Source organism: Ambystoma mexicanum, chromosome 6p, assembly GCF_040938575.1.
Source record: "Ambystoma mexicanum isolate Mex_15411 chromosome 6p, UKY_AmexF1_1, whole genome shotgun sequence".
NCBI lineage: Eukaryota > Metazoa > Chordata > Amphibia > Caudata > Ambystomatidae > Ambystoma > Ambystoma mexicanum.
The window spans coordinates 103734504-103758857 of NC_090935.1; the positions used below are offsets into that span (position 1 = coordinate 103734504).

Below are 24354 nucleotides of genomic sequence, written 5' to 3' on the forward strand. Positions count from 1 at the left end.
TTTTAACACTAGCGCAGTACTGTGATTTGAGATCTGTGCCTCAGTCTGTGCATCTGTCGTGATTAGTTCTTGGTCCAGTATGGTTGAAAAATCCACATTTGCAGAATTGGAAAATTGTGGTTCCATTCTCAGCTGATACAGGGATTGAGTCTCACAGGGTGGGCGTGTGAAAATAATTATTTGCGGGTGATTTGTGAGTTATATTTGCTGCCACCAGATATGTAGAGCTTAGATGCCTGGTACACTGGTGTCCTACTTGTGATTTTTTTTAAAGTTGAAACAAGCAGTTTTGAATAGTATCCTGGACCAGATTGAAGACCACCATAGTTCACATAGCATGGGAGGGATTCGGTCACATTTCTGCGCAACAGTAATGTGGCATGCTGCAGTGCGGTGGACTGCTTTTAAGGGAGCCAGGTAATCCGTTGGGAGCCCCGACAGGAGGACATGTCCTTCCGTGATGTGCGATATTGGGAAGGGGGGAGATTTGGAGCTAGGCCATTTGGGCCTTCTTCTCTATGTGTTTCTGGAATGACAGGCTGCTGTCGGTGGTGAAGCCGAAGGATTTTGTTCAAATTTAAGGTTGCGGATCAAATCCATACATGTGCATATCATTGAGCCCTTTGTTGGAAGAGTTGTTGTTTAGCGGGGGACCCATGTGGATGAATTTGGTCTTGGAGGGATAAAGGTTTAGGTAGGCAGTCGACATCCAGGACTGTATGATGGCTAGGTAATTGTGGAGATGACCGATGCCCTGTGGCCTTTTTACTCTGAAGTTTCATCCGTGTATTGGTGGTTGACTATATCAAGACCTTTGGAGAGGGTGTTCAGAGGCTCCATATAAACGTAAAAGAGGATCAGTGAGAGGATGGAGTCTAGAATACAATGTGTTTGATTCAGGGATCCTACACGAGCACGTAGTCAACAAAATACCAGAAGTAATCCAAGAAGGAGCGTACACCAGGCAAAAGGTAACTCTGTTTATTAAAGCTGGGCAACCACAAATCAAACAGCACAGTGGACCAGAACCTATTTATGAGAGCTGACAAAACCGCCCACTGCAGTCAAATCTTTTATACAGTTAGAAAATTATTTGCACAGTGGGAAACAGTTGCCATTAGTGTTTCAAGTTATCGAACATCCTACTAAGCTGACTGGTGGGACCCCGTCAGTCCCCTATAGATAGACATAGGTTAGTTGAAGATGAGCGGAGCTAAACAGTCTGCACTCCCTCCTTGTTCATCACCTCCCCTGTGGCGCCACATTCCTTCCCGCTCCACCCCATGAATTAATTTTAATAAGTAATCATGCTGACCTCTGGAACTTTATTTATCTGCCATTGGTGAGCACACAAGGAAAAAACATGAGATACCCTGAGCTGGTGGGAAGGGGTACATTCACACAGCATCCGACCAATGAGGGGCTTCATGGACAACATCGCGGTCACAGTATACTTGTTGCCTTTCGGGCACACCAAAATTCACCTTCTGATTGAATATTACTGAAATGCCCCTTCATCCTACATCCTTCTTTCCAGACCCACCTGCCAAAGGGTGATTTGAAACCGCTGATGATGCTGTGAGTGTGATGCCCTGAACATATTCTTGTGAATTTTAATTTCCCCTGGTCTCAGCGAGTGCCTGTTATCCTGGCTTGCCGACCTTGATTGTGTCGGCAGGTTCCGTTCACAGTGACTGCTGTCTCCAGGGAATGACCAGTTGAGTCCTTCTTCCAGCACCCCACTTCCTTAGTGTGTCTGCACAATTCTTTCCATGTGGCCTAACATGCAGGTCCTGTCTGTAACACCCACATGTGACCTACTTACCTGTGGTGTTTACCTGACACTGACGGCTCGGCGACACCCCAGGTGTTGTGCCACCATATTTATCTCACACCCTTACCCCACACACCCAGAGCCCCTCGTGTCCCCCTTGGGTACCCCTGCCCCACTGCCGTCCCCTGGGTTCTTGTGTTGCATGTGTGCCCTAAGCACCTTTATCACAGCCATCCATAATACAATGTCCCGTGAATGGGGTGCTCCCTCTAATTTCCCTTAACCCCCGCTGCTGGTAGGTACGCGCCTGTGGAAAGCACTGTATCAGCACCTTTAATACATGTTCATCTGGACGGCCTGGTGATTCTGCCTGAGAGGTAGGAGGTAAACCAATTGAGGACTGTGCCTGTGATTCCCCTCCTGTCAGTGAGGACAGATGTGAATATGCAGTGGTCGACGTGTTCAATGCAGCTGAGAGGTCAAGTAGGATGAGAAGACACCTTGGGTAGTGTAAACTGGGCAACATAATTCCCCATTAAACTTCTTGTCCTAGCATGGTTAGAATCCTGGTTCTCAGATCCATATAAGCTAGAGACATGATATACCTTGGAATCTGTAATTATTGTATACTTCAGCCACATTACAATAATTTCTAAACTACCTAAGGTACCACAAGCAATTATAAGAATTTCTCTTTGCAACTAGTATTTTGTCTTGTCACTAAAGTTTAATTCATCTTTTATTACACGCTTAATATCAGAGACCAGTCTCTAAGCGCGGGCCGTGATTCAAACCGGTGTTGCTTTGCGTTGTCTTGTTTCCAATACAAACACATTGCCGCTGAGCTCTCCCCCTGGTCCTTACACACTCTATTACAACCCTTGAATGTAGGCTTAGGGAAGAAGTCTCAGGAGGACAGCTCAGGGGGCAATGCGCTCACCATGGAAGCAATACAACATGGAGCAACACAGGTTCAATCCCCGGGTCCGCGCTTAGAAACCTTTGGTTAATAAGCGCGTTGTAAATAACTAATTACAATTACTCTCCTGCATCCACTACCCAGTGGCAAATTCTGAATGGTGGCCTTTTGGACTTAGCAGGAGAATACTGGAATTGGTAGATCTTTAGCTTTTACACGTTTGCATTGTGTCATTGTTGATGGCTGGATTGATTGCAAATGCCAATCCGAATCATTAACTATATTGATGATGATGACTGCATCATGGAATACATTTTTTCAAGATCGTGTTTAGTGTGATAAAAAGAACTCTAACCATGTTAAGGTCAGTTGTTGGATATTTGAGACCGGCGATTTGTCGCATGAATGTCAGACCTGTAATATTTTCTCTTGTTTTTTAGTGGATTTTCCTTTACACAATGCTCCACCTTGCGTCGCTGCTGTTGGTCCTACACTGCCACACCATGGCGAATGCAGAGGTTCTACCTTCCCCATTTTCTAGAAAGAATTGCGCTGAATTCTTCTACAAAAATACAGAACCCAAGAACTTATTGACTCAACATTTTGCTCGGATTTGCCAGCAACTTAATAGAACCGAGAAAGAATATCGGTTTGCCACCTTGTATGACCGGATAAAACGCACTCCTGTGTACTCGGCCTATATCTACGAAGCCGGGAAAGCTTGTCGCAATGACTGGTTTATTGAACCCCAAGTAAGTGCCCACTATCAATCCCACTATGACATCTCATACCCTGTGATTCTCCTTTTGTTTAGATGAACACTGTGGACAGTCACACATACAATATCACAATGGCTTGTGAGTAATGATCTTTATGCTACAAACTTTAACAAGTGTCTTTTAAAAAAACATAATCTTCAAATATGTGTGAAAGTTGGTCATTCATCCAAGATACTGAATGACTATTGCTATGACCCATGATTAACATACAGGGCCTCATTCCTAGTTTGGAGGCAGCCATGGTGATATTAGCACCATGGCTGCCTCCAAACCGGTCTCCATTACTGGGTTCCTGCAATGAGGACTTACCGGGCCATTCCGACATAGGAGGACCCAGTAATTCCTCCTTGCAGGAACCCATAAAAACACAAGATTTTCCAGAGCTGATGACTTTATTAGGTAAGCTTGTATTGTTGTGCTGCTTTTTTCAACGCCACAAATGCCCATTCCTCAGAAAACACACCCTACATACATAGGAAAGGTCAGTGTGCTTAACCACAACAGGGCGCAAAAGTAACCATGTGTTTGATTTGATTTGATTTGATTTGCTTTGATTTGTAAGGCATGGAAGCCCACAGGCATCAAGGTGCCGAGAACCCATCAAGAATGGGAAAAGCTAGCAGCGAGTAGGCATAAGCAGCACCTGAGCTACTCAAAACAAATAGTCTTTAGCCTCCTCCTGAATCTCAAGAGGTTTGTCTTGGAACGTAGCTCCTTGGGCAACGGATTCCACAGAGTGGCGGCACGGACAGTAAAGGATCTGCCCATGCCCCTCGTTCTTCTACTTATTGGGATAGATAAGCACACTGACTCACTCACTCTAGTGGATCTAAGATGATGCTGAATTGCAACACAATCTCCCAGGCTCTTTCTGTGTATTATGATAGGCTGATGTCTAGGAATCCCCTTGACTATACATACAGCATCGTTCCGGAGAACTTGGAGGCGCCTCATACAATTTGTACTATCTCCAATCATTAGAACATTATAATAAATGATCCTCGGCATGATTAGCGCATGCACGAGGGTGTTGCAATTAGCCTCTGTTACATATGGTTTCACTCTCTTGAGTAGCCTGAGAAGATATTAAGCTTTGTTACAGACCTGGTCAATGCGCAAATTAGAGTTCAAAGAGGAGTCAAAAATGACACCCAATATTTTAACTCGATCTACCGTTTTGATAGCATGTTTATCAATAAAGAAGCTCTCATGCTGGCCATCCAATTTAGCTCTGGCCTGATGAGATCCAAATGGCATGAGCTCCATGTTAGTGGGGTTCAAGCACATCCCATTTTTGGCATCCAGTATTTGATGGCCGAGTAAACTTTGTTTATGTGTTCCGCATCCTCTCTATACATGCCGCTCAACTCAAAGACAGGCTGGGTGTCATCTGCATGGTTTGTAAAATGCTCACCCAGCCTGTCTAAGATTTCACAAAGGGAGCAGCAAAAGATATTAAAAAATGAGGGGGAAAAGCATGCACCCTTTGTGACTCCATATTTTAACAATTCGTATGGAGAGTAAGCATGACCCCACTCTACACGATATTTAAAGACTTTAAGCAGGTCACAGTCTGAGTGGAATAGGAGCCCTCTAGGGCCAGATTAGCCAATAGTTTCCCATGGTCGACAAGGTCAAAAACTGCTGGTAAATCCAACGGCATCAAACAGCTCCACCTAGCCCCTACACATAATCTGAAGCATTTCATTTTTCATGTTCAAAAGTGCACTCTCAGTCCCGTAGCCAGTTTTAAACATGGATTGATTACGATGCAGTTTTTCAGACGATTCCAGATATTCTTGTAGCTGGAAAGTAGCCACCATATCCAATATTTTTAAAAGAAACGGCACGTTAGAAATAGGTCTAAAATTGTCCAGCACATTCTGGTCAAGGCCTGGCTTTTTCAACAATGTGGTCACTGAAACCTTTTTTACTGTCTCAGGTCTACAGGATTCCCTGAAGCTAGCGTTAATCAGGCCAACTAAAAAAGGTAGAAAAATGCTGTTTATTATTTAAAATAATCTTAGAAGGGAGAAGTTCTTTTTCACATGTTGATGATTTCATCTTTTCCATGAAATGTAAGAGCACTTCCTATGATATGTCCCTGAAGTAGATGGTTGGAGACATATTTTTAGCCAACTCTACACCAAGGTCCTGTTTAAGTGTAGGGGTCATATTGTCCAAATTAGTGGAGATTTGCGATAAAGCCGATCATATTTTCAAAGTGAAAGCTTTCTGGATACCCTCACAATCTGCATCTGAATGATCTTTCTATTGAGACATAACCTTAGGTTTCTCCAGCTCTCTAAGAGTCTGCAAAAGTTTACTCATATTGTTTTTGTCTCGGGCAATTTGGTTATCCAAATACATGACTTTAGTTAGAATAATCACATAGTCACTACCCAAGGGTCTGGGTGAGTAGCAAATGTAATAAAAAAAAGGCAATTTGGTATTAAAACAACATTTATTCTATTTCAAAACCTTCAGCATACGTCAATACAAAGTCAATCCATGATGATTGTAAACCGTTAGGCCAAGTATCAAAAGTATCATTGCTATTAACATTGATCATTTGTGGCAGTTGATAAATATGTATACAAGGCAACCAAGGATTAGAATCCCTGCTTACTTCACCCTCATCACACTCAATAGCCCACTTGCCATAATTATTTTGCATATAGGAATGTTTCAAAATAATAATCTTTCTGTGTGGGAAGCGAGGGCACTTCAATCTGGTCAAGTCACTGAATAGAATTATAGAACTGAAAATTATCAAAATGTTTTAACAGCCAACTTGTCTTTGTAAACATACAAATGTGATATTGATTCTAGGTAAAAGAAAAACCCTTAAAGGAATGGTTTGGTCAGAAATGTTTCTTGTCCCTACGGGTCGGCCATGTGTTTTTAAGCCTAAGTTGGTCGATATTAGAAAAATGTCCTATGGACCTTACCCGAGTTTTCATCCATTAAACGCACGCGAAAACAGGCAGCAGGGCGCAGCCATTTTGTGATAATCCTATCACTTGCCCCATTGCCCTGGGTGACCTGCTTTTGCGGCACTAAATCATATCCCTCGCCCCTGAGCCTGTCATCAGCAGACGCGTACCGGCCATTTCACAGCACCAAAGCACGTCTCGTGTCAACATTTGCTGCGCTTCAGCTAATGACGTGTAGCCATGGAAATGGCAGGACGCCTCTTTACTCAATAAGTATAAAGAGACCATTTGACAACACATCAGCAGATTTTCGATTCCATTCCTCTCTCTGTGTTACTTTGAGTATTCTGTGACTCGTTTCTGTGCTCTGGTCAGCTACCTTCGCTGTTTGTAGCCCGTGTGAACACCTGTATCATCACTTTAAATTATTTTAGTTTGTTTACCACACAATGGCTTCAATAATGCCCTACATGTACGAGCCCGAGTATACCGAGGAGGAACTACTGGCAAGGGAAACATGCGAAAACGATGGGGTTTCGGACGGCAGTTGGCAGGATGAATCAACGGATGAAGACACTGGACCTAGTTGCATGGACAGTGTTTCCACCTGGTGCACATGTAATTGGTGCAAGCTAATGCCAACCGAGGACAAGAACTGCTGCTGCTGTGAAAACATGGGATACATGGCCTACATTTCAGAAGGCAAGCCACGGCCGCAATGCATCACCGAGCTGCCAGACTTCAGGGCAGCCTGCCTTACACGATCCGTGTTCAGGATAATGATGGTGCTTATGCACAAACTTCGTGCAACTGTTCGTCCTCGTAATCCGAGTAACGAGTAAGTATACTCTGGTTGTGATGCCGCTACTATTTCATGGTTGTAGCCTATATTCAAAATTACATCTACATTTAATTATAACGCATGAAAGTTGTTCAATAGTGTGCAGTGTCTAGATAGCATTTGTCCGAGCAGAATGCCATTAGTTACAAGAATTGTCATTGACAACAAAGGTTTAATAAACTTACCTTGGTCATTTAAAAACAGTTCTTTTTCACAGGTGGTACAGGCTGGTGGCCTATCGTTCCTTTACATGGTGGCTTCACGGGAGGCTTGGACACTGCGTTCGAAGAGTAATACCCGCCTGTGCTGTTGCTGCCATACGACAAACTTTCCCCAGTGACAGCGGTCAGTACAGGAGATTTTCCCTCGCAGTGCTGCAACCTGACCTGTACAATGTGTAAAGTTTTGTATTTTTGTGCCATCAAAATAAGAAACAAAATAAAACACCACATATGTTTTAACAACGGTTGTTTCGATTTTTAAATGAATCAAGTGTGTCTCCATTCAAGAGTCTTCCTGTGTCTTAACTGCACGCCCACCGGCCCAGCCACACCCCTCCCCCTATCAGAGGAAGTTCGCACCCAGGGATGAGCGCTGCCATGGTGTGCTGTCAGGGGCGATAACGGCCAAGGTGCCAAACACCATGTACACTTCAAAGCTGTCTATCGTTCATGGGTGATTGTTCCCATGTCCACCTTCAGACCCCGTGTCTCCGGCCAGGATGCCCCCTCACACTGGCCACCCCCTGCAATCCACATAAGTGTGTCTCCATTCAGCAGCCTTCCTGTGTCTTGCCTGCACGCCCACGCGCCCATCCACCCCCCGTATCAAAGGCAGTTCGCGCCTGTGGGTGCGCGCTGCCATGGGGGGCTGTCAGGGGCGCAAACGGCCAAGGTGCCAAACAGCATGAACACTTCAAAAGGTATCCCACACCCAGGTGCCATTGCTCACATGGCCTCCTCAGACACTGTGTCTCCAGGCAGGCCTCCCCTGACGCTGGACGCCCCCCTGCAATCCACACAAGTGTGTCTCCATTCAGCAGTCTTCCTGTGCCTTATCTGCATGCACCAGGCCCATCCATCCCACCCCCCTCTATCAAAGGCGGATCGCACCAGTGGTTGCGTGCTGCCATGGGGGGCTGTCAGGGGCACAAACGGCCAAGGTGCCAAACAGCATGTACACTTCAAAAGGTATCCCACGCCCAGGGGCCTTCGCTCACATGGCCTCCTCAGACCCCGTGTCTCCAGGCAGGCCTCCCCTGACGCTGGCCGCCCCCCTGCAATCCACGTAAGTGTGTCTCCATTGAGCAGTCTTCCTGTGCCTTATCTGCATGCCCCATCTGTGTCAATTGCCATCGAATTGCATCCTTCGCAGGTCCTGTCTATAATGTAAGCATGTTTCCTTCTCATGCAAGACAGTACATTCAAGGGACGAGTCACATGTTCAGAGTTTAGTCACATCATTTATTAATTTGTGAAAGTTATGCAAATACCAAGCTGCACTTGATGAGCTGGTATAGTTCCGGCGACCAAAACAAACCTTGCATTGAACATTGTATGGTTCATTTACTTTTTTATCACATTTTTATTCATCAAGAATTTAAAATAATGTTGATATTTACGTTTTAGAATTTTCAACAATGCCTGCCTTTTCGGTTAGCGGTTTCCCTTCGCAGACCCATGCTAAATCTGAAGGCACTACCATGCATGTATTCCCTAAAACTGTTGATCGAATAAAAGAATGGGTCAGACATTTGCGGATATCCCCCGGAAGAGCTTGAAAGTAGAGTCCAACAAGTCTTTGAGGACAGGAGGGGTGATCGATACCGCATCTGCAGCCAGCACTTTCCCTCAAACATGTACGCCACATCTTGGGTAACAAAGAAGAATAAACGGCGAACGACACGAAAATTGCTCGCAAACGCTATTCCCACTCTATTCGTCCACATTCCGCCACTGATGAGTCAAGTGTCCGGATTTAGCTTTAGGCCTTGCGGTAGTGTGTAGGTAGCCGAATGGATTAATTGATATTTTAGGTGTTCTGTCCCTTGTAATACTTTCGAAATTGATATGAGTGTATAGCTTTTTGAATAATGACATTTATCAAATTATTTTTCAATTTTATAACCCTCAAAGGAAATCTATTTATGGGCACACGGAACTGTGCTATATTGCGCATTTTCAATAGCATAATTCTCAAGTATTCTGTCATCTTACATGGCAATTTTTAATATTGGCATTTCATTATCAAACATTATTTACCTTTACAACTGCTTGACTATCCACTGAATCTGAAGCAAGAACATTATGCATCCGTGACGTGCCCGCAGTTATCAATCACTTCTACCACGTATCAGGTAATCTTACTTAGCTATTCCGCTACAGACTTGTTTTATGCATGTCAAGTAATAGTTTTTATGTATCGTGTAATTATTTTACTGAATGTTTTGGTAAGCCCAGTAACAGAGAAGTGCTGTCGGAAGCGGCCGTTCTGCGATTATGAGCGAGCGAATACGGTGCGGCTTGACAGTCTCTCTGAGAGGTGCTGGGAGGTCCTTTCCTCTAAGTCCTCCAGAGTCTTCCAGGCTACAGAGAACAGTGAGCGTGCTGGGCGCCGGGTGCCGGTTTTGTTTGTTTTTCCTCGCGCCTGAGAGCCGCGAGACGCGAGCCTCATCATCGCCCCGGGGACTCTGGAAAGGAGGGAGGGTCTCGCCACGGGAAGGGAGCAAGCTGCAGCTCCGTCTGTTGTTACGGTGTTGCTGTGCCCGCGGGTGTTCCTGCTGCTGAGGAGGAGAGAGGAGGAGGTAGGAGTGCGGGAGTAGGAGACCAGGGAGTGCGGAGGGACGCTCACCCCTGACGCAGTGTGTGCACCAAAGGCCGCCGACCGCGACCGAGACTGCGTGGAGTAACAGGTTGTGCGGTCTAGAGGTCTCTGGTGAGCGGCTGGAGTGAGACCTGATTTGCACACACTGGGAATGAGAGTACTGTAAGAGTATTGTGATAGAATTGTGGTCGCTGTGGATGGTTGCAGAGAACGCCTGTTTTGGCGTGTCTCTGGAGGTTGCTTCTCGTGCTCCTCTCTGGGTGTGCATTGGCACAGGTTTTGGCACAGGGTTCCCAGTACTGTGGTGTCTTGATCATTGGTTTGGACACAGGCCTTGTGAGTGGCTACAGCCGAGAGACTGTAGGTTAATCCTCTGATCCCGGCTGTACATATTATGGCACTCTTTTGATTTATTCAATTAAGGCACAGTGATTAAATTCTGTGCAATTTGTGCAACCTGTCAATTTTACCCTAAAAAGTCCAATCTTGAAGTCCATATCAGCTCTTTTTGAGTTGTACACGTTATCAACTGACTCAGTTAGGGTGAGGACTGTGAGCAAGTGCCTTTGACTCACCTGTACTCTGTCAATAGGAATAGCTATTTGGGCATTTTACTGGGCATTTTACTAACAGCACCTAATTCTTCCTTCGGTTAGTGTAGCCTTACAGCAGTTATGCAGCGGGGGAAAAGAGCCCCCATTCGATCTACAACTTGCGGAAGATCAAGGCTCCACCAGTGAAGGAATGTAAGGAGAATAATAAGAAAGGGGACAAACGCAAGAAGAATGCAAAATACCCCAAACCGGTGGTGCAAGGCGATATCACAGAGTTCTTTGCGGTAAATCCTCCCCCCGAAATTAACTCTACCATCAATGAGGAAATGGCTGCCCCAGGTCTAAGTGGTAATATCTCTTTAAACACCACTAACTTTGACGACATAGACAATAATTCATTGCTAGACCTTTGCCTAAATATACACTGAGAGGAATGTCGTCACAGCTTCCTCAGAGGGCACCTAGTAGCTTAACACCTCTGAAGGAAAACATCAGCACTCCTCCGGGTGTGCAAAATCCTGAGGACATCAGCACTCGTCTGTCAGCATCCCCAAATCTAGCGATGGCCTCAATGGAGGATGAATCGGACAATGAGGCTGAGGATACTAATGATCCGCCCTCAAGTTTAAGTGCAATAGCCGAGCTCCAATCATCGGTGGCCGCCCTCCAATTTGCGCTTAAAATACTTCTGCAAATGTCCGGGCGTATTCTGACAAATACCAATACCATGGCGTTAGATCTTAAGGATTCCCCATGAGACGATGCGGAAGTGAACCTGTCCAACGCTATGCACATAGTGGAAGAGACGGAAGAGCAGGAAACTACTCCAGAGGAGGCTGGCGAGCATTCCACATCGCATGGGAATACTCAAGAGGGGGACGTACCTGTAGAGTACGGAGAGGATCAGGAGCTAGCACAAAGCCCTTGTGCTCCCCCTTCAGGGAAACAACGTAGATTGGCCAAGAAGGCATTTAAAAACAAGAAAACTACGACGAGTGTCCCACTTACTCCTGTTGACCCACGGCCTGCCCCTGTAACTCGCTCGAAAAAAGCCAGAAAAAGACTTGCGAGTGCGGCAGCACGAGCGGCAATGACAAAGGGTCCCCTCTCTGACTGGCTGGTACCGGGAGAAAAGTCCATAATTGTGGACTTAGACGAAGCCTCACTGGTAGATTTAGAGCAAGACCTTGAATTTAGTGTCCCTTCACATCCTGAGCAACCCCTCAAAATGGGGGCAGCAGGAGAATCACCAGAGCCTATACTGCACGGACAGAAAAGATTAGCGGAGGAGTGTAACGAGAACCACATTTGTTCCATTAACCTATATCCCAGTGGTAAAAATCCCAGGTTGGCACGTCTGAGTTCTTAACTTGACTCCATTACATTCCTCAACTCTGAGTCTTGAAATCGGACGATTTCATGTTCATTGAACCATTGCAGGTACCAAATTCCCACGTTTCTGCTATACATTGCACTTTTCTGGCTTCTGCGCAATTGATCAGAAATTTCAAAGAAGAATTGAGAGCAGTTGACATTGACATTGACGTTGATCCGCAGGAGCAGGATTCATTTAATGAACCAGAGGTCATTGATACACTTCCACCCCCTGATAATGAGCTCAAGTCTGTGGAAGGGGAAAATTCTGCTTTGGTTGAAATACAACAAGCTCTCAAGTCACTCCTGGAATCCCTCCCATGAGTATTAGAGAACCACTGATGTTTCTCTATAATTTCCTGGAACTGTCGAGGCTTTGGACATCTTTTGAGGCCAGAGGGCTCAGTAGACTTGCTCTCTAAACACAGTTGCATTTGTCTTCAAGAAACTTGGGCACTGGACCATCTGTTGCTTGATGGTTTTGTTACATATCAATCATCTGCTAAAAGGGGCAATAAGGGTCGCCCTTCTGGGGGTTTGCTCATGGGGTGGTTAATACGGTCATCTCACGTAAGATACAGTGTAAAGTTGAGGACCATCTTTTGGCGGTTGAGGTCAATTATTCTAATGAAAGTGGTACTGATAAAATCCTACTGATTAACCTTTACAACCCCCCGGGTGCTGTGATGAGAGAACCCTTACAAGAAGCAATCCAAGACCTATTGTCCTCCTGGTCTCTGAGGCCTGGTAATATTGCGGTAGCTGTTATGGGGGATTTTAATTGCAACATGACAGGTAATTTATTAGTATCTCCAAATCACGACCTTAGTGCAAGATGTTTGATGACCCACGGAAAAAGGGAGGTTGAAGGCTTAGGCTGGCTGCAATTGTTCGATTTGTGGGATCTATGATGATTAATGGTCGTACACCGGGATATCGGCCTGGGAAACACACTTGGACTAATGGTACATCGTCCAGCACCCTGGACTACATATTTATGTGTCCTGAGATGCAGACCAGAGTTGCTGATACGAATGTGATTCCCAATAAATGGAGCGACCATGCGTTGCTTTGCTGTTTACTCCGCCTCCCTATCCCCCCAATTTCACACTCTAATACTGACAGTATTCAAACTAATTGTACAGGTACAAGAATAGTCTGGTCGGAGAAAAAAATAACAGTGGCCACTGAAGCTCTTAAACCTGTCGCTTCAGGGGTCTTCCTCACTTCAATCTCATGACAGTAAATGACATTGAAGACTGGATTTTGGGGTTCTCAGGCTTACATGCCACTATAAATACGGGGCACATGTCAAGTCTAGGGAGCACTAAACGCCCCTATAATAAAGGTATTAGGGATGCCAAGAGATGGCTTAGAGAAGAGATCCGGGGTTTTAAGAACATGAATTTAGTGGGAGCCCTCTACTACGAGAAAGTTAGAAAAGCTAAAAATAGATATAGAGCTAGCATTAAGAGCATACAAATATCTGAGAGGAATAACAGATATCAAAGGCTCGTGCAAACCATCTGCTCCAGAAATTCTCGTAGTATATGGTCGCTCATAAATGAGAATAGACAGAAGGTCAAAGGCCCACTAGCCAACCCTATTGGCGAGGAAATATGGGTAAAATGTTTACTAGGTCGTAATTCAGTAGAGGCTGAGGCCCCTATGACATCTGGGGAGAAGGCTCCTTCCCCTCCGCCTTTCGATGTCTCTGCGGAGGCCATTTACAACAAAATAATGTTTCCCTCAAGTCCTCCAGAGCTCCCGGCCCTAACGGGTTGGCCAATGTAGTAATTAAGAGCAACTCTGCATTTTGGGCATACCTCTTCTCTATTATCTTTAAAAAGACCTTAGCTCAGGGCACTATTCCCCATTCCTGGCAAATGGCTATTCTTATCCCTGTTTCTAAAAAGGGTAGCCGCAAGACCCTAACAACTATAGGCTCCTTTCTATGCTTGACATCACTGGCAAACTTTTTGCCTCACTACTGCTTAGTGAGCTGCAGAAGTGGGCAGAACAGACCAATATACTTAGCAGATTCCAATGAGGTTTCCGGCGAGACTTTTCCACCTCTCATAATCTTCTGGTGATGGATATGCTTCGCACATGGGTGCTCAGCAAGGGGCAGCCCCCGCTTTATGCCCTCTATATTGATTTCAAGGCGGCCTTTGACTCTATCCCTAGAGCAAGGCTATGGACTAAGCTGGAAACAATGGGTTGCCCTACTGGTCTCTTATTCTATCTTAGACAGTTGCATCATAATACCTCTATTTGCCTCAGATTAAATCAGGAGGGCAGCATGACTAGAAAGGTGATCCAGAATAGGGGGGTAAAGCAGGGCTGCGTTACTGCTCCCCTCATTTACAATCTATATGTATATGACATCCCTGCAGCACTAGCCGAGGCCAACAACTGCCCTCCCAAAATTGGTGAGGCACCGTGCACAGTTTTAGCATATGCAGACGACGTGGTCGTATTTGATAATACTATAGCTGGAATTAGGCGCTCTGCTGTTGCTCTATGGGATTACGCCAAGATTAATGGCTTGACCATTAACCTGGACAAAACAAAGGTGCTCAGATTCACTAGGAAAAGAACCTCCAGAGTTAATCTGAGGGTTCATAATAACCATATACTCTATGCTCCATAATATTGGTATCTTGGAGTGGAAATTGAGCCGCTGGGCGACTATCTCCAGTGTAGGCAAGGACGTATAACAAGGGCAATGCAAGTCATAGTATTAATATCTTCGTTCACTAACAAGCAGGGCGGTTTCACTCTATGGGGGACAAGACACTTATCCATCCAAGTGTTTTCCCCCATGATTACCTATGGCCTTGAGTCTCTTCTTTCCTTCGATCTGGCTTGGCTGCAAGTGATGGAGGGTAAATTCTGGCGCCGGATACTGGGATTACCCCGAGTGTTCCAATGGCCCTGATCCGGCTTCAATAGGGCCTTCCCTCACTTAAAGCACTGGTACTCAAAAGGAGGGCAGGATTCTATCTTAAAATGACTGGCAGTTTTCCCAATCCTTTATTGGCTGTGATGCATCAGGAAGTAATTAGAAAATATACCACTTCCCCCCTTCAGAAAGCCATGACCAAGTTCTTCATAGACATAGGCTGGACGCACAGAGGGGCAACTGTCTCCATGGAAGTCCTAAAAGCGCTTGATAAAAAGGTGGACTTGTGGGATTGGCTGGAGAATTTTTCACATCTGAGCAGCCTAAAGACCTATCATTTTGTAAAATATAGACTTTATAATTGCATGAAACCACAAGCATACCTGTATCTTTGTCCCACCAAAAGGCTCTGGCGTTTTATTATTTTGTTCCGTTTGGAACAATTGCCCACCTTGTATAACATAGGAGCCAGGGAAAAGATCCCTGTCAATGAGCGAGTTTGTCGTATATGCAAATCCCCTGAATGCTTGGAGACAGCTCAACATCTGTTAACTGAGTGTTTAACACTAAATCATTCAATCTCTAAATATCTTGGGGAATTTGTACACGATCCTGCAACCATCTGCGAAACTTCATTCTGGCTTTACTGCTCCAACACCTGCAATATGCACCTGTTCATTGCACTGTATAATGTTTGGCAGCAGATTGAAAAAGAGCTGGGCTCCCTGATCTGAAAAATCCCTAGACGGTGGAGTAAAGATTGCACGTATCACTCTGGTTAAGGGTGTCTCTAGTAGAAACGTGTAATTTCTCCGATGTGCAGCTAAGACTGTGTTGATATGTGGGCAAAGACAATAAGCTATATACAATTGTTTTTATATGATTTTTGACTCTTTTAGGTTGTAAATATTTTAAGAAAAATTGCTTCATTATATATGTTTTTTACTTTTTGTATATGATATTTGTTGATTTGTTTCTTCTTTTATGAGGTATATTAATGTATGTAAGTTGTATTATGTGTAAGCGTTGAATTTATTTTCAAACTATATCACATTCAAGAATTATTATTATTATTATCCATCCCTCTTCCCATTACGTGCATGATCTGAATGACACAAGGCCTAGTAAGATTATTTTTTTGTCCTCCCTTGTTTACCTCTCCTTGTCTTGTCATGCTTAGAAACTCTTGTGTACAGGCGTATTATAAATGCACATTATATCATTATGCAGCACCCTGAAACATGACAGGCCAATTTTACTTTTTATTCCCCCGTGATAACCTGTAAAAAGAAAACACAGTTCTAACAAATACTTCAGAGACTTGGTCGCTCATGAGGCTTCCACTAATGTAAGGATAATGAATGCAGCAACCTAGATCCTGACAGTACAATTGTGCTTTACAATCTACTTTATTTGGAGTCTGAGTTAAATAAAATCTAGCACTCTTCAATTGGTCAAAATAGATTAACATGTGCAGTGCTCTGTATTTTGGATTTCCCTGCATGCTTCCTTTTCTAGCAACACTCTAACATAACAAACATTGTAGTGAACTATTCTTCTTCGCATATGATGAAAGCCTTTTTCTTTTCCCCTATACACTGATGGTTTGCAACGGGGATATAGGTGGTTCTACGTTACCTTATAGGACTATACCATTATTCACACTGGGAGAGAGGTTGGAGATTTCACCCCGTGTCATTTGGCTACGTGGGAATTAATTAAATTATTAATAAAACACAATTACTAGGGGGTTTACTTCTGCCTGCACATCCAGTCAGAAAGGGGAAGGAAACAGATCCCCCAATACTTGGCTCTTTTAAACAAGTTTACTCACTTGGAATTTCTCTGGGCTGTATGCTCAGGAAAAGTCATCAGGGCCCCTGGATCATCTCATGGGAAGATTAGAGACTTGGGTAGGTGGCCTCTCCATGTTCAGCCATCGAGGCCCCAAGGATCAATCCCTCTATATGCCTCTACAGTTTCCCTCCAGATTGTAATCTTTCTCCTGGTCTCATCCACCTCCTTCTGTCTTCCTTCCAATGATTTTATAGAGCTCCGGTCAGCTGAGACCACTCAGATCATTTCAGACAGCTCATCATTTTGGGCAAAGCCCTCCTTTCCCATTTTGCATCTACTTTTAAATTCCTATTCACGCCCCAAAATCACTTAATTATGATGTACCAGCTTATTGGCTCATGATTCGGATGGGACATCTATTGTCCTACCCCTTAAACAAGGACTTGCCTCTTCCCTCCGATTGCTCCTGAGCTTTATAGGCTACACCTCTGGGGGTTATGACTCCACCCATTTGCATTATTATTTTAGAACACTCCAGTTATGATCTTAAAAAATCTACATGACAACTATTTCCAATTTACAAATAAGAGTCACAAACTACATATTTTTCAATTGGTCTGATCATGCCAGAAGGAATGCACTGTATCCCATGTTGACACGCAGCTGCAAGTGCAAATGGCAGATTTGTGTGCACTCAACTGACAGCATTCTGTGAGTGCAGACTCGCAGACGTTTGCTGGTGGTCTGAAAGCACCATTGTTCTCAAAAAACATGTTTCCCAACTATTACATCTGCGGATTGGATGAGTTTACTTAGTCCCATCTACTCGACAGTAGGACTATAAGAAGGGAGCAGTGAGTGCATACTGTGAGTACAGACTTGCAGACATTTGCTGGCGCTCTGAAAGTATCTTTGTTCTCAAAACACGTGGTTCCCAACTATAACATCTGTGGATTGGAGGAGTTTTCTTAGTCCCACCTACTCCCTGGAAGGACTACAACAAGGGAGAAGGCGCGCATTTGTATTATTAAATTCAGTACCGGTGGAGGCGATACGATTAGAATGACACCTGCAATCTCTACCGTGATTGTGAACTATGGTCTGATATTATTTTCAGGGTTAATAAGCATGATTAAAATCTGTATTGCACTATGGCTCATGGTCACCGCTATACCCACAGTGCTTGGTACAGGGATATGGGGAATATGGCTCTCACACACTGTTGTGACATTTCCTTAACTTGCACTTCGGAACAAGAGGTACCTGTGTTTCTAAGTTAATTGGGCCCGAAGACCTGGGATTATGATCCGGTGCTATGTTTGGGCAGTTTGTCAAAAATGTGCAAATATTTGGTTTATGCGCAACAAACGCTGTTTAGTCAAAGTCCCCGGCAGTACCTAGTTAAGCTGCATATTCCTGCTTTGATACGTTTTATTTTGTATTTGCGATTTGATATTCTTCCTGTGTTCCTTATGATGACCGTATTTGTCGCTTATGCAAGCACAAAGTGGAGACAGTGCATCACATATTGTTTCACTGCACAGTTTTAAGCTCGTTTTATGTTAAAGGCTATGCTAAATTTACGTCATACGAGTCAGACCAATTTTTGAGCATGTTATACGCAGCCTATCACATATGGCTCAGGGCCTAAAGAATGTTGGAGCACAATGATAGCATAACGGAAGTCTTGATTAGGTAGAACACTTTATATTTTCTTTGATATCATGGACTCATATGTGCACTAGATTGAAATCTTTCTATAAATGTCAAATACTCAAACTTCGTAACATACATTGCTAATATTGTTTTAAATGTTGCCCTAACAGGAGTTTTATTAAATGAAATGTATGTTTTATGTAATGTTTTACAAACAAATTAATATGTATTATATGTTTTAAACTCAGTGTAAAAGGTTGTTTATGCAACTATATGCACTGAGGTACAGTGGGTGAAAAAGGTGAGAAGGAGAGTGGGTGAGTGAATTAAATCAGAATAGATGAATGGAGTGAGATAGAGTAGGTTGAGAGAAAGTGGGTAAGTGGGATGAGGTAGAGGGAAGCGAGGTAGAGTGGGTGAGCGAGGTGAGGTGATTTGCAGTGAGCAGGGTGAGGCACAGTAGTGTGGGATATTTTGACCCATGCCGATGTGCCCCACTGCCTCACTTTACAAATGGGGAAAGAAACAGCCAAAAATTGATGTGCTAACTCCTGCGTGTGCATAAAACTGAGTGTGGGTCACAATCACAAAAGGCTGCACACCCCTGCCACACACAGTCAAAGTGGGGGTGAAAACAGAACTCACTGCAGCAGCATGCCAGTTGGTACTGTTACCTTTAACATGAAGCAAGGCCACAGAATTGGGCTAAAAACTGAAAATGCCTTTTAAAACGCCGCTTTGCAACCTTCAAGGTGCTGTTTGGCACTAGATCTATTCATTTTTCAGTGAGCCATTGAAATTAAAAGGGGTACAGATCATCCAGTGTGGCCAGAGAAACCGGGCCTCATTGACTGACAGCAGCAAAGAAATGTATCTCAGGAAACAATTGTTGTCAGTTCCACAGGAAAAATGCAGCTAAAGGTGGCAACATGTAACAAGTTCAGCTGTGCAGAGAGTACTCCAAGCAAAGGCTAGATACATACATCCAGACTGCAGACAAATCCTAGCACTCAAAGGAAGAACTGGTGCTGAATAAAATGGGTGTGCTGCAGAGGAAACTCTGATGTAAAGGATTCAGTTTAAATGTGCTTTTTCCATGAAAAAGTGCAAAATCGCCTGTTTAAAAGCATGTTTTTGTGAAAGACCTAATTCTTTAAATGTCAAAATCCCCTATGAACTGTGTTCATTTATATGGTTAATGAAAGAAATAGGTAAAACTTAAAGTAACCCAGTCTGGAGTAATTAAATATTTAATTCTGAGCTGACAGTTCAGCCTGCGAATGGTTGACACTCTACTGCTAGCAGGAAGGCTTAATTGATGTGGGGAGGTTCTCGCATAGTCAGAACAAAGAACTCATTAGATATTCGTCTGTGGCCAGCCAAGGACAATGGCAGGCTTGAACACTGATCCCTTCAGGGGAGGGGCAGGAAACTTCTCTCTGGACCCCACCCTGATCAAATGAATTTGACAGCTGTTGCCAGTTGAAAGGAAAGTAAAAAAATCTGCTAAAGGACATTTGTTGTTTAAAGGCATATTTGTAATTAAGCTTTGAAAACCTTTAACTTTGCAACATGAAGGAGGACAAATCTAAAAATTGGTAGTTGTAAATCTAATTTTATGTTCTTTCTTTGAAGGTGTGATTGACCCCTGTACTACATAAGGCACAAAAGTTACACAAAAAGAATTACTGTGGCAAGACTACTGATGCTGCAAATATAATATTGTATAGCCGTGTAGTGGGGGAGATTGCATAGATATTTATTGAATTAGGAATTGTTAGGCCAAACCGTTATGATTAAAATTGACAAAATTCCACAGAATGACAAAGCCAGCTCTCACTGACGTGGGAATTGGACGTAAAGGTAACCCACAAAATAAGTAATGTATGTGTCTGATTTTATTAGAGGGCATAAGTATAGAAATGGGTATTTGTGGGAAAGTTAAGGTTTGGTCCAAATCACTGTGGGAGATTCCAAGTCACATCATAAAATATGACAGCTCTTTCTGTCTTCCAACCAGAAGAAGGCAAGAGCCTCTGACCACTCACAGCGTGAGGGTGTGGTTTGTAATTCTGCCCCTACTATAAACTAGTGATGTCACTTGGCATGATAAATAAGGGAACTTCACCGCACACAAGACTCTCTGATTCCTGACTCCATCCTGATTTCCACGTGACGCCCTGTTCCAGAATTCCTCATCTTGTTCCTGTTCCAGATTTCTTTCCAAAGTAATGCCTCAGCATTTGCTGAACCCTTTTCAGCTAGGCCCAAATTCTGAACCATCCCAAACTTCAGGGAAATAATTCTGATCCAGTTTGGCTTGCTACCATTCATGCTTGTCTGCTGAAACTTGCCATCCCGCTAATCTCCAGTGTCCAGTGACCAGAAGGGCCAATCCAATCCAGCCTGAGGTACAGTCCAATTGACCAGAACCGCCCAGCTGACAATCCCGTCAGAAGTACCCTGCTGCCTGTAGGCCCGATCCGTGATGACTAGAACCTGACGGTCCAATCTTAAATTACAGTGGGCTGTAAGTATAAACAGGAATCATAGGAACCCATAGTATATTTGCCTTGTCCTATCCCATCTCTCAACCTATTCCATCTTTAATTTAAGAACCTCTAATAGTGTCAGAACCATTCTTGCAACCCTGTTTGTAATCCCCAGTGTTAGCGCTGATTTTTCTTATTTGTTTTACTAGACCATAAGCCATTAGTGATTTGGATTAAATAAAGTAATTCCCATAACGAAAAACAGAGTATCCGCCACGTGAAGGGTTACAATTGGCTGTGTGTAACTGTGGAGATTCACAGGTGGCATTCTCTTTTTCTTAGTCATTAATATAGTTTAAATAAAACCAAACTGTCATTTTTAAAACCGAATTTCTGTTTTTCTCTGTTCTATTTTTTTCAAAAACACCTCTCATTCATACTTGCATTACTTCTTCAATTTTATAGCTAGAGACTTAATTTTAACTCTGAGTTAAACCTAAGACCTGTAGCTACATCCACAACCAAAATCCACAGTGCAAAATATTTGACCTGTTTTAATCAAAATTCGCATAGTGAAAATTAGGCGGAAATTCACAGTTTTGCAAATGTTTTACACATGTCTTTTCCCATTCAAAGTGTTTCTTAACTCCCATTCTGATTTAAAGTGTGTTCTGTTGCTTATATTGTAGCTCATGTTGGTTAGAATCTGTTTAGTATTGCTCCTGTAGAAATGTATATCAATTTAAGGATGTATGCACACTTTTCATTGTTTCCCAAAGCCAATTTCAACTGTCAGTTTAAAAGTGTAAAATTTCCCAAAACGATTTTCTCTCTTGTTTGGGGAGGGAAGATTGCATTCCAACTCTATACACTGTTATTTTATTCCTGAATACCTGCGGCATACTTACATCTGTGTAGAATTCCTAATTTGTGAATTAAGACATTTGCAGGGGGAAACTTTAACCTAAGGGCTATCTTTATCTTTTCACAAACCAAAACTGTTCTTTTCCCTGTATTATATCTTCTGTGCTGCTCAAAAGTGAATTCAATTGCCTTACTTATTTCCTGAATTGTTTTGTCACCACATTGGTGATTGCTGCCCCATATATATTAATTTGTGTTTCATTTGAATTTTCAATAAATAAATAAATAATACCTTTACCAACCAGCCTGATTGCTGGTCCACTGTGACATGAGAAGGGTGTGCTATGAGTGGTATATCACTCATAATATTGAACATATAGACACAATAAATACATATTTCATTTGCGCATTACATGCTGGGCGAGACCCGGGTGTGTGCCTGATTGAAATCCTTAACAGTCGGTGAGATAGAGTGGGTGAGCAGGGCAAAATAGAGTAGGGTACGATGAGCGAGGTAGTGGTGGCTAAGGGAGTGTGGGATCAGTGTGGAAAGAAAGTGTGAATGAGTGAGGAGAGGTAGAACAAAAGAGCAAGCTGAATGAAAGTGGGTAAGTGGGTAAGTTGGTGTATGTAAAATGGTATTAAAGAGAGTGGCTAAGTGGATTGAATTAGAGTCGATAAACTGAGTGGGATAGAGTGGGATGAGGGAGAGAAGGTGAGCAAGAAGAACCTGATGATGTGAGTGGTGTGTAGTAGAGGAGGTGAGAAGAGTGAGGTTGAATGGGGTTAGGGAGATAGACGTTAGTCGGGCAGGAAAGAGTGGTTGAGTATGGTGAGGTAGAATGTGTTATGTGAGTGGTGTAAGTAGACTGAGGTGAGATAGTATGGATGAGTGGTATGAGATAGAGTGGGATGGACTCATGATGAAGTGGTGGGAGGGAGAGCAGGACAAGTGGGGTGAGGGAAAGTGTGTGAGTGGGATGAGATCAAGAAGGTGAGTGGGGTGAGGAAGAGTTGATGAATGGGGTGAGGTAGATGTGGTGAGTGGCTTAAGGGAGAGTGGGTGTATGGGGCGAGGTAGAGTGGAGTAGAGTGGAATGAGGGAGATTTGGTGAGTATGGTGAGGTGGAATAGGAGTTCACAGTAAAGGAGATTGGGTGGGTAGAGTGTCATAGGGTGAAAGGAGAGAGAGTGTCATTACCATGATGAGGAAGAATGGGTTGGGGGAGTGGAGGAGCTTGGTGCATAGAGTGGGTGAGCAGGGTCAGGTGGAAGGAGATGCAAAATAGCAGAAAGAACGTATTGAGTGAGTTTAGGGAGAGTTGTTGAGTGGGGTGACATAGAGTAGGTGTGTAGGGTGAAGGAGATTTTGGTGAGTGGTTGAGGTAGAGTGGGGAGAGCGGTTAGCAGAGTGAGGTCAAGCAGAGTAAGTGAGCAGGGTGAGGGAGAGTGTGTGGTGACCAGGATACGGTAAAGGGAGATGAGGGAGAGTTTAATGTGAAGGGTAAGGGTGAATGGGATGAGGTAGATAGATGTGTGAGGTGATGGCGATTGAGGGATTCAGGTGAGGATGAGAGGGGTGAGAGTGAGTTGGTGAGTGGGGTGAGATAGAATAGAAGAGTGTGATGAGGTAAAAGAGAGAACAGAGAGCATGTAAAGTCATCAGGTATGGACTCCCTATCTTAGGTTTGCATTCTTATTCATTCAAAACATGGTATTTAACTTTTGTTATTTTTGCAGTTTTTATCTTGTATGTGTACCCTGATGAAGATGTAGCCATTAAATTGATAGGTTTGGTGTCGAAAGCATGTCACTTTTGTCCTGTAAATACAATCTAACTACATTAGTTGTTGTTTCTGTAAAATCAATTGTAGTATAATTGTTGGTTTTTCAATACATTTTTATTATACACTTTCTTTCTTTCATTAATAGATACGGTATGAATATTTGATCTAAAAAAGTATATGTTTGTGAACACAATATAAAGAATTAATATATGTTTTTGTGTTTTTTTATGCGTGGGGATTACAATATCAAAAAGCCTTCATAATTATTCCAAAGAATATGCAAATAAGTGTTCGTTCTGTTGGAAAGGAAATGAACCTGTCCCACCCCCCTAGGCGAATTAGAGTGAAGTGAGTCCCATAGATAAACATGCAATGTACCCGAGGGGCGAGGGCCATGCTAGGAAACTATGCACAAACAGTATTTTGCATGAATTGCAGATGCATAGATTTAGTGTGCATATAAAGAGACACCATTTTGTAGTTATGGAATATACATCCAATCCTGCATGCCCATGCGGTAAACGTAGGGCCAATTGAGAAACCTGAACAGGCCCAAACGCTGATGGTAGACGGACCTACGCTGCTAATTTCCGTAGAAGCTTCACTTTGTTCCTTAACTGTTGCAATTACTTGTTATCCCAAAAAAGAATGCGCCCTGCAAGGCCACGAGACATCACCAGGCTCCTCGCTGCGCACATTCATCACAGCCAGGCCACCAGCAGACCTCCAACCCCCCCCTGCCCACTAGGAGTAATGGCACCCACAACTGACCCAGTTCAAGACCCCTGAATTCCGCAATAGTAGGTGACCTCTGCCCACCAACCATAAAACCAGTGGTCATAAAAGATCTGAA

At 43.6% G+C, this 24354-nt stretch overlaps 1 protein-coding gene across 1 annotated transcript in view; it reads left to right on the forward strand.

Moving 5' to 3' along the window:
• Positions 1-24354, forward strand: part of LOC138511245 (endonuclease domain-containing 1 protein-like) — a 42136-nt gene that overhangs the window by 10090 nt on the left and 7692 nt on the right. The window contains exon 2 of the mRNA XM_069626786.1: positions 3134-3445. Coding sequence (XP_069482887.1) covers positions 3152-3445 — 294 coding nt within the window. The 5' untranslated portion in view covers positions 3134-3151. The remainder of the gene's footprint in view (positions 1-3133; positions 3446-24354) is intronic.